This window comes from Chinchilla lanigera, unplaced genomic scaffold, assembly GCF_000276665.1.
Source record: "Chinchilla lanigera isolate Chin_1 unplaced genomic scaffold, ChiLan1.0 scaffold00035, whole genome shotgun sequence".
NCBI lineage: Eukaryota > Metazoa > Chordata > Mammalia > Rodentia > Chinchillidae > Chinchilla > Chinchilla lanigera.
In genome coordinates, this window is record NW_004955436.1 from 17863867 (window position 1) to 17875856 (window position 11990).

General features: G+C 38.0%; 1 protein-coding gene across 7 annotated transcripts in view; it reads right to left on the reverse strand.

The window, feature by feature from the left end:
• Window positions 1–11990, reverse strand: part of Adgrg6 (adhesion G protein-coupled receptor G6) — a gene marked incomplete at its 5' end in the record, with an annotated part of 127120 nt that overhangs the window by 59319 nt on the left and 55811 nt on the right. For 4 of the 7 annotated variants that reach the window (XM_005389254.2, XM_005389253.2, XM_013516674.1 and 1 more), the window contains 2 exon segments: window positions 6876–7499; window positions 9262–9603. In XM_005389254.2, coding sequence (XP_005389311.1) covers window positions 6876–7499; window positions 9262–9603 — 966 coding nt within the window. 7 annotated transcript variants of the gene reach the window in all.

Below are 11990 nucleotides of genomic sequence, written 5' to 3' on the forward strand. Positions count from 1 at the left end.
CAATTATTTCTGGAAATGTACTCTCAAAAAGTTTGAATATTCTCAAAGAAAGTTTTTACCTTAATTTTATTTAAATATGACTTAGTGGTCTAAAAATGCTAAATTCAATAATTTGCTAGAGATAGAAGGATTAAGCCAACAGTGAATTAGAATTTTAAAACTGTGATAGCCAGAACTGTAACAATTATTAAATGGTAGTAATCCAAAAGCTGATGAATACTTAGCAACTAGGTAGAACATTATGGTGATAAAAACACAAGTCTGTAAAAATTGAGACATTCCCGGAAAAGAATGACAATAAATGTGGGTACTTATGATTTGTGTCTTATCTCTACATCCACAATGACTAATAGATGGAAGTGCTTAAATTATGCTTATTACATAAATACAATTTGTTTGAACTTGGACTATTCATTGAGTTATACGGTACCACTCCTCAGGAAAGAGCAGTAATCAGTAAAATAAATAAAACTTCTAGAGAAAGCACTGTCTGTTCTTTGGGAAAACTGATGGACATTAGCCAGTATCTGAACTTGAATTATAACTCAGGCAAATACTTGAATCTATAATTAAAGAGTGAATTATGGAAATGACTTGATCTTAAAGGCCATAAAACTGAGCATGTTTAATGATTTGTTCTAGGAAAAATAAAGTTGCTATAATATGACAAATACTGCTAAATAAGACATTTCTAGAAAGTTCTGAAAGGATTAATTATATTTAAATGAGCCTGCTGAAAATTTCTTAACTTGGAAATATTCCACAAATACATTTAGAAAAGTATAGGAAAGCAAAAATTTTCATTTATGAAATCCCCGAAACACTTTTTAATAATATGTTCATTTGAAGTGAGAATATTTGATATGTGAAACAAGTGACAGGATATTTAAATATTAAATGTTTTCCATCCTTTTTGTCCTTCTTTTGTATTGTGATTTATTTGAAAATGTGCCATTGGAAAATCTATTTTCTATCACAAATTGACCATGGAAATAGCTCATGTGTAATAGACATTATTACACATGAGCTAGTCTAGTGGAATGCTAGGAATGAGATTCTTTTTTCCCATTGGTTACTGTACTGATCATTGGTTTGTTGGAAATCAAGATAACCACAAACACCAAGTCACAATGTGTTCTGGAAAAAAAGAAATGTTAAAATGTTAGTAGAACACATTTTTTTTCTACTTTTTGAGGTTTTGCTTAGCTAACAAGCCTAGATATAATCTCTAGGACAGGTATTTCCTGTCAGTTAATAAGTGACTTGGAGTCTTCAACTCCCAAAGCTGATGATTAAGTGACAGGAAATTCCCTCTCCCATCATTATTCCTGACTCATCGTCCAAGACATCTGAGTGTACCCGCCGGGGGTGTTCAGCATCATCTTGGAATGTCAAAAAGACTTCTATAAAAGTTAGAGATTCAAATATATTGACTCTGTAATTTTGGGCTACTCCTTCGATTATATCATTTTGAAAACTTACTTAGATGACTAAAGCACATGAGCATGCATTTGATACATTCCAGAAATTTTAAGGCTTCAGGAAGCAGCCTCAAAAACTGTTTAAGAAAATACGAGGACTGCATTATCTCATGAGTATGAGTCTAAAAATGTCAAAATCATAGAAGTAGAGAGAGGGTAGAAAGCCCAGTGATCAGAAAGATGATGGTCAAAACACAGGAAATTACAGTTAGACAGGAGGACCAAGTGACCATGGTTAAGAAAAACATGGTGTTATACTGAAAACAGCTAAGAGAGTAGATTTTAAATGGTAAGTATATGGAGTAATAGATAGGTTAATTAACTTCAATTAGTCATTCCATGATGTTGCAGTCAGGGTTTGTAAAAGGCAAGATGCAATACAGGAAACATAATTTATAGGATTATTTTATAATATTAACCCAAAGAGTCAAATACAAGAATGTGGGAAATCTGTTCACATACTAGAGACCCAAAGAATCCAGCTGAGGGCCTGGATCCCACAGCAATGTCCTGCATGAGTCCAGCTGAAGACCTAGGGCCCATGACAAGGCCTCCCGTGAGTCCAGCTGGAGGCCAAGAGCCCATGACAACGTCTCATGCAAGTCTGTATCACGGATCTGTGCTGGGAAGGCCCAAAGACCAGTGGTGGAAGCTAGAGAGTCTGTGCCAGAGGGATGAAGGATCTGTGCTAGCAGGCTGAGGGATCTGCACTGGAGCCAGGAAGCGACGCTAAAAGCAAGGACCAGAGCTCCCCCAAAGTGAACTACAGCCATCCTCAGCAACTGTGAGATCCTGAGCTCCTCCAAAAAAGAGAACAGCCGAGTTCCTATCAGGAAAACCAGTGCAAGACACTTCTCCAAGAGAACCTACTGCACAAGCTCTTCCTCTGCAGTTCTCCTTTCAATGCTGTTGGCAACAGTCCTCGGGGGGGCCTCCACACTCAGCACTATGCTGATTCAGTTCAGCCAGGTGTTACAAACTGACCACCAGTTATCAATCCACCATGCATGAGATATACACATGTCAAACGCCATGTTTTATACCAGAAATACATGCAAGTTTTATCAATTAAAAAATAAAAATTAAAATTTTTTAATAAAATATGAGGCTTCTCAGACATAAACTTGATAAGGAGACAGGACACAGGTGACTTCATCCACCAACCACCTTAACCACTTCTTTTCTTCTACACTTCACTTTCCTGTCCTGTATAAAGTAAAGCAGCAGCCTAAATCGGGATTTGCAAATTTGAATGTCTACCAGGGTCAGAAGGCAATCTAAAGATGAAGAAGGACGCTTAGCGGGAGGATGTGGGGAGTGCTGAGGTGAACCAGAAAGCCACTACTCAACTCTATTATTCTGGCCAGGAAGAAATACCAGCCAAGTAATATTATTTGTTTGCCAGAAGAAGAAAAAAATTTTACTTCTTAAGTGAAATCTAATTTTATAATGCTAGAAATAATCCGCCATTTTAAAAGCACTATGTGGAGCAAATGCAAATATCTGAGAACATACTACTACTATCGCCAAAGTCTAATGGCTAAACAACGGGTAACGATGGCTTCCTCTGGTGTCAGAGAGCTGGCAGGCTCTCTCCAGTGTTATCCAAAGTGTGGGTTACAGCGCAATGGACTTTTGTAATTATCTGAACTAGTTTCAGAGGTTGGCAGATTTTCCCTTCAAGGGCTGCACAGTAAATATTTTAGGACGGGGGGTCATGCCGTATCTGTCAGTCAGTAAACTTAGCTACTGGAGCACAGTTGCAGCCACAAACAGTACATAAACTATTGGGCATGGCTATGCTCCTCTGAAATGGCTCACAAAAATAAGCAGCTGTCATAGGCCCTCCAAGGTTGTCAACCTCTGCTCTGGGGGGTTTCTTAGAAAGTACAGAAATCCCTTTAACACCATATCCCTCATTTATCTTAAAAGTATCCAAAAGCACTGCAGGAGAGAAACCTAAGTTTGCTAAGAACGAACACTATGTTAACACCCTATAAAGATAGTGTTTTCCCATAGAATGCACTGCTGGTCAGAAGAGCTGTATCCCTGACCTTTATGCTCTTTTCTTGCCAGCAGTTAACTCACTAATACTGCATTATATCTGATAGTTTTGCCTATGCTGAAGGACAGTCAAATTTGCACTGGTTAAGAGAACACAGCTCTTGAAAACAAACTTTCTGCATTCAAACTCAGCCATGGTCACTTACAACTAAATGACAGGGGCTAAGTTATTTAATCTTCTTCTGCCCAGAGTCCCCATCTGCAAAATAGAATGCTCTTGATGGGATCGATGATGCAGGAAATGAGTTCATCTATAACAGAATCAAGGATACAGAAACAACCCCAAGCACATTCAATTATCTGATCTTTGATAAGAGAGCCAAAAATGTACAGTAGAAGTAAAGAGCCTCTAATAAGTGATGCACATGCAGAAGATGGAACACAGATCCCTATCTTTCACCATGTACTAAATTAAAATCATAATGGATCAAGAAACTAAATGATAAATGAAACATCTGACTTGCTGGAAGACAAAACAGGTAAAATTCTTGAAGCCACAGACATAGGCAAGGACTTGCTGAACAGAACCCCTGTTGTACAGGAAACAGTAGGGAGACTCAACAAAGGATCATCTCAAACTTCAAAGCTTATGTCCTCCCAAAGAAACAGCCAACAATGTGAAGAGAAAACCTACAGAGAGCAAAAAAGATTTTACCAGCTATTCCTCAGAGAACTAATATCTACAATAAAGAACTCAAAAATTAGACCCCCTTAAAAATAAAAGACCCAACAAAAAATGAGTAACTCAAATGAACAGATATTTCACAGAAAAAGTACAAAGGACCAATAAATATATGAAGAAATGCCCATCATTGGCCACTGGGAAAATGCAAATTAAAACAACACGGAAATTCTACCTTACCTCAGAAAGTATGGCCATCATCAAGAAATCAAATAATAACAAGTGCTGGAGAGGCTGGAGGGAAAAGGCAAGCCTTCCACACTGCTGATGAGGATATAAAGTGGGACAGCCCTTTGGAAATCAGTATGGAGAGGTCTCAAAAAACCCAAACGTGAAATGCCATTTGACTCAACTATTCCCCTTCTAGGTGTCTTCCCTAAAGAGTTAAAGATGTCATACTACACTGATACATACTCTGGTTTCTCTTCAGATGGTATAAATCTTCTGCCTTTTTACACTGATATATGTGTGTCCGTGATTATAGCAGCATAATTCATAATAGTTAAAACTTAGAAGTAGACAATATGTCCATCAACAGATGAACAGGTACAGAAAATGTGTTGTTTATACACAATGAAGTACTATTCTGCCATAAAGAAGGATAAACTTGAATCATTTGCAGGAAAATGGATGACCTTGGACCATAACCTTAAGTGAAATAAATCAGATAGACAAGCCTCAGTACCATACTGCTTCTCTTATATGACAAACCCAAAGTACAAATAGAGAACAAAGTAAAAGATAATTAAAAGCAGGAGGGTAGATCTTTCTAGAAAGGAGAAGGGATCCAAAGACTGAGAGAGAGGAGAGGGAGGGGCATGAATGGGGATGAAGAAAAGGAATTAAGCTGTGTTATCCGCATATGCCAGTTTCACACAAGGAAGGTAAACATTATGTATTGCAAGCATGTAGCAAAAAAGGGGGTACTGGGGTCAAGAGGTGGATGGAGTGAGGAGGTGGGAAGGGAAAGGGGATAAATAAAGGAACTGAGATGCGTCATGTACATGTACCAATTCCGCACAGGGAAAGTAAGCACATACTCCAATATGCACTTATAGAACATATGCATAAATTGCTTAGAATGGCACCTAGTACAAAGTACTCAATTCAAATATAACTATTAGCAATTAATATACGTAGCCCCTAAGTTTTTTCACTTGGCATATTGTGACATTTTAATAATAGCCAAGCATCGGCTGGAAAGAGGTCCCTACACAATCACCCAGGATGAAGCAGGGGTATGACCGCATGTCCTCGCTCTCCACTGTCCCACACCAAACACGCGCGCTCCACCTTCACAGCAGCCTTGCTGACCGACAGATTCTCAGCTTTCCCGAAGGTCCTCCACAGTTAGTCCCATAGAGAGGATCTTATGCAACACGTCTGCTCTTACAGAGCGCCACCATCTCCTTCTGGAACAAGGTGCGGAGTACCCTCTTCCCAATGACTGATCAGAAAAAATCTCTCTCAATGATACCACGTAAGAGGCCTTTTGCCATCTGCAGAGTGGGGACTTCCACAGAGCAGGTGACCAGAGTCTCCCAGGCCAGAAGGGCAGGACAGGTGCAGGAAACCTGTGGAGGTGGCCTTGGGATTTTACAATGGATCATTCTTTGGGCAAAGAATGGAGAACTCACTGTCGATGAATTTCTCTCCAAGATCACATACAAAAGACATGAACACTATGATTCTTCCCTCCTTTAAGAAGAGTTGTCTCTGTGACTAAAAAGTATGTATTAGCAATACTTCGGTTTAGTCACATAGTGTTTAAAATTCATAGTGTAACTTCGGTTTTTTGTGTTTAAATCAATCCTACAGCAAAAAGTGATTTCCAAAACTAACCTGTATACAGAAATAATATTAGCAAAAGTCTATTTTAACATGATTTTTATTATATAGAATGGAAGCCTACTTTAAGATAATTTTTCCTAAAAATTTTGCATTTGGCTACTTCCAGTAATACCACATTTAAAGTCTCTTAAATAATGAACAATGAAAGAATACTATTTGAAACAAACTAAAAATGCTCATTTTCTAACAAACAGAGAGGAAAGTTCAAAGAAAAAATTGGTACTTCCTGACTTTGAATATTTTCCATAAATAGACAGTTCGATTACTTAGTATTAGCTAAATAAACACTCTCTTCTTAGGTGATGGCTGTTTATTTAAGTAACATAATTGAAATTTCACACCAGGATGATAAATATCAGCTTATTAGTGAATCATTTTTTAATTAAAAACAGTAAATCATTATTTTGTATCAAACCTAGCAATAACATTTGCACTTGAGACTTGATAATTTTAGGAGACTTGTTAATGATAAACTGCATAGTATTTTTGACTAACAAAAATTTAAGAATGGTAAGACAAAAGGCTTTCCTTAAAAAACTCTACCTTGTAATCAAATGTATGCTGTGAAAGGTTGAGTGGATAAGATTTTAAAAGCTAAAACAGATATTTAACCATATATATATATATATATATATATATATATATATATATATACACACACACATATATACACACATATACATATATATGTATTGTGTGTACACATATATTAGCTTGTGTATAATTTCTTACTAGAATTTTTGTCAAGCAGGACAAAAAAAATTAAAACAGTATTAATTCTTGTGCCACAGACTTACCACAGCTCAGGTTGCTTTCAGCTTTCAGAGCCAGGGTCGGGATATTCCAAAAGTCATTTTGCCAGTCAACCACATTCCCCTGCACATTACAGCTGAGGTTGGAGAGGATTTTCGAATTCATGGTAAAATTCCAAAGTCTAAAGTTATAAATGTCCCCTTTCAGAGAGGCTATTTCATTTTTATTGGAGCCCAACAACAATTTCCCATTCCCAGGAATAACTTTACTAATGGTAGAATCACATGGAACTGTTTCATAGTTTCTTTTGAAATTTATACCAACAGAGCCCAAAGAATTATTCCAAACAATGCAGAGCTGCTCAAAGCTTTCCGTGAAAATATCTTCCTTCTCCTTCACAGGTAACGCGCTGTTCAGCAAGCATTTTGAGCCGGAAATAGATAGGAAGTAGCCATCGTTGGCCTTTCCAAAACTGAGCAACTGTGAGGATGATGCATCTGAGTAGGAGAAAGCTGTCCAGTCATGGTCTTCATTACCAGCTTTAGCTGCTTCAAAGCAGAGCGTGAAAGCGCTAAGCTCTGGAATGGAGACACTTTTTGCAACAGACACCTGGTAAGCATCCGGTGAATGGGGTAATATGACCTTCTGATTCCTTAAGGACACGGCAACTAGGACAAAGCATAACACCTTAAGTAAGGCACACTGACTCCAGATCTTGGCGTAGTGAGGTGCAAAATAGTCTGATGCACTGCACTTGGTACTCACTAACCTTTCACCCACTCCCTGTCTTCTCACTCCTCTCTATCTTTGTCCATCCTCTATCACCAACCTTTCCCAATGGTCTTATGCCTTTAATAATAACTGAGAAATCCTACCCATTTTAGCTCTATGCATGGTCACATACCACACCTAAACTTTAACTTACAGGTAGTCAAGCTGGTGAATATTTTTAATCTTTAAATTAAAAGTTGAAAAATTAAAAGTTATACAACTCTCTAGGTGAGGTGAGAGCTGGCTTCAGGAGATAAATATCTCTCCTCAAAATGCTATTCAATACTGGTTTCAGCTGCAAATATACTTCAGTGGTACAGTGTTTGCCTACTGTGTGCAAGATGCTGAGTTCAGTTTCCAATACCACAAATAATAATAATACTCTCATATAAATGATAGCTTGAATATATTTTAATATGCACCAAAATTGCTCTATACTATATGATTTTAATACAAACACTGTAGTAAAAATCTATAAAAGAATTTGTGAGAATCATGAATTTCTACTTTTCAAATATAAAGCAGTTTACAAGTCTACTTAAAAGGGCTATTTAGCCAGGTGTGGTGGTGCATGACTGTAATCCCAGAACTCAGGAGGCTGAGGCAGGAGGATTGCTGAGAGTTTGAGACAAGCCTGGGCTACAAAGTGAGGTCAAGGCCAGCCTGGACTGCATAGTGAGACCCTGTCTCAAAAAGACAAAAAAAAGGGCTATTTATGAAATAGAAGTCATACATTTAACATGTATTGTTCAGATAAAAAAGCTGGAAAAAACCATCAACATTTTATTAATGACTGTGGCTGGGTGGTGAATCTAGAAAAATTCTAATTTGCTTCTTTACTATTTTCAAATTTCTTATACCTTATAATTTTTAAAACAGTGCTTTGAAATACTGTATTTAAAGCATGTAGGTCTTACGTAACCACACATGTACTTAATCATAAACAGTAAAACTCCTGAACCAAAACACACAATTTATAATAATGTAGCTATCATGATTCTACTTTTGTTGTTTTTTAATGCATAACATGTGGTTAAGAAGCTCAGAAGAAAACATAGCTAACTAAATCTCAGTCTTGAAACTTGAGTTTCCTTAAGATTGGTTTTAGAGATAACAAGATTCATCTTAATGATATGATGTGTCAGAATTTGCAAAATATATTTAATAATAATATGTTTTATTTCTTTCATCTGGGATTTCCTCAAGCTAAGCTGTTTATTAGCTTGAACTCTTTTTAAATTTATGTGCTGATTTTCTGTATTTGCTATCTAGAATATTCTTCAAAAGGGCAACATCATAAATGTCCAAAGTAAAATTATTTCTAAGTAAGGATATCTAAAATTTTCAGTGGAGAGATATTAGAATTACAAATTTTAATTATTAGCAGTGACCTATCTAGTTTTCCAAGCGGCTTTTAAAAGTTCTGCATTAAAAGCATATAAAAAGAATTCGGCTCTACTATAACTAGATTTTTAGTCTAGTAATTATACTTTGCTGATGAGAATATTCAGAAAATATTAACAGATTCCTACCCTTAAATCCTAACCCTACGCACTCACATTCACATAAAAGAGCATGACTCTGTCTTCTGGCCCATGTGTTTACTGTAGCGCATGTTAAATGAAAGCAGAAGGCTGGCACTGCTTTTCGTTTACATACCTCTGATGTAGCTGGCGTTGAAACCTTTCTTCTGGATGCTAAAGTCACTTGAAAAGGACACGTGCATCTCATTCGCACTTGAGTTAAATGATAGGCCTTTGGCAGTTGCTCCACAATATTTAGGCTGGCCCTCTCCAATATCCAGAGATAAGGAGTCATAAATGCAATTGGGAGCTTCTTCAATGTCGAAGTCGTTAAATGTGATCTGAATGATGTAGCCAGTGGGAGCTCGCAGGGTCCACAGGCAGGCCTGGCTGTTGGGGTAGTCGTTAGGGTAGCATGGAGAAGTAAAGGTCCCAGAGGGGCTGGACAGGACAACCCTGCAGTTGGCGCATCCCGACACTGCTGGCCAGACAAAAGAGAGACGGAGAAAGGCTGGATCAAAGACGTACAATAAACCAAGAATACCACACACTAGGGACAGTTGAAGAGTAAACACCTAAAAATACCAAAATACAAGCATGGACACTAAAAGAAAAATGAAACCAGCTCGAGGAGAAAAAGAAATGTCACAAAAAGTAAAAGAAAACTACTAAACTGTCCATAGAAATGACTCTTAACCTTGGGGGACAGGTCATGAACTCAGAATCCAGCAAAAGTCATGGGCACTCTCTCCCCAAAATGGACAGGGGTCAGTGTACGCTGCATCCCACCCCGAGGAGCAGACAAATACTGAGGAGTCCTCACAAGTTTCAGGAAAGTTCGCCAACCTGCATAAGGAATCTGCAGAGAGTAATTAAATTATGGTGGAGGAGTTTTAAAAAACTAGAAAAGTGGAGCTCTATATCATAAGCCATAGACATAAAGAAAGAGAAACTCTTAGGAAACAAATATTTGAACAGACCACTAAAAATAAAATAGTCATCTGTTAACAGATTATATTTCTTTCTTAAGTTCAAATAAATATCATCATGTTGCACGCATGGAATATTTATAGTTTCCAAGATACTTTGACTTATCGCATTCGTTTACTAGGGATGGTAGTTACATACTTCTGGCATCATCTCACTCATTCATTCATTCATGCATGCATTCATTTGTTGTTTACCGAGTACTTATTCCATTCCAAGCTCTGTTCTGAACAGTATACAGCAATGAGTGGAAAAAGACAGTCTTCGTGTGAAGGATTCTTACACTTAAATCTTGGACCCAAAGGTAACCAGTAATCTAATATAATGACAGCTGCTGATAAAAGGTGGGAAGAGAAGTACAGTGAGATACAGACAGAAAGGGACAGGAATGTATGGCGACATGGGCAGTTCCTCTCCCAGGTGACATCTGAGCAGAGATCCGACCGAAGGGAGCGGGCACATCAGGAGCCCAGCATGGTACAGCAAGTGATCCGCTGTAAATGAGTGCTGGCCTCCCCTCTGAGCTGTGAGTCCCATGAGGACAAGGAACACGTGTCCTGCACTTATTGCTTCATCCCAGCGCACAGAGTAGGCTCACAATAAACATTAATTGAATGAATATGTATCAGAGACTCTCCTGAGATAGAAAGATGAAATGTTATTATCACAGTTTCACTTACAAGAATATTTAGGACCTTTTCAATGGCTGGAACTAAACAGCAAGCATGGTCTGCTGACGAGCACCTAGGGGTGAGTCTGGTATGCAACGCTTTGGACCCTGCACCACACTGAGGGAACAGGAACTGTCTTGGGCTACTAATAAAATATACAGTATTATATATATATGAAAGAAAATGTTCTTTTTACATAGTTTTGTTATATTATTTTTAAAAAGAGTGCAAATGGACCACAGCCTGCAGGGTGGACAAGTCTGATAAAGGTAGCAATCTTGTTTCTTCAATGTTCTAGATAAACTTATGCCATAAAACTGACAATACCAACTTTCAAATAATAAAATACTTTAACCATACATTGGGAATCACTTTAAATTTATTGTGTTCCTTTCTCTTTTTATTAAGTTGAGTAAAATGACTCTGTAGTAACTTCTTGAAAATGAGTCTTTACCCAGTATCAGTTGTTCTTCGGTGACAAAGTGAGATATAGCACCTGGCCGAAGGTCGGTCCTGCCTTGCTCTTCTCCCTGGGCCACCTCGCGTTACACCATCTGCTTTCCCAACGCCGCTCTCCACCCACTCTAACCTGCCCTCCCTCCGCTCTCCCCTAGTCTCTGGCATCTTGTAGAGAACTGAAGACAGAAATGGGGAAATAAGTTATGACCATTCTGCGTTTGCCAAATGCCTTCTCTGATTCATCCCTGGAGTACCATGTTCCATGTCCTTATAGTACTATCCAGAGTACTTGTGTACTTCCAATTGTGAGATTATTTGCTTACATCCTCTCCTATTAGTCTGTACTTTCAACAGAGATACCTACCTGCTACATTCACCACCTCATTTCCAATACCCTGCAGTATCCCTGGCACATGGGGGAGTCCCAGTAAAACTTTTAAAATTCATGAACAAGTAAGTAGCTTAAATGGATAGAAACATGCCTCCATTAGACAAAGACAACGTGCACTATACAACACCAAGTCAAATTCTAAGCCTGAAGTAAGGGTAAAGGTTGCACAAGCTCTGGAGTGACTCTTTGGATGGGGCTTTGAGACTTTTTATTTCAGTTTTCATACAAAGCCCAGGAATGAGATTACTGAGCCTCTGAAGAGTTTAGCTCATGCTACTACAGATGGGACTCAGCAGAGACAATTAATACAAGTCAATAATTTACACAGAATATATTTATAAAGATGAGATTATTTTC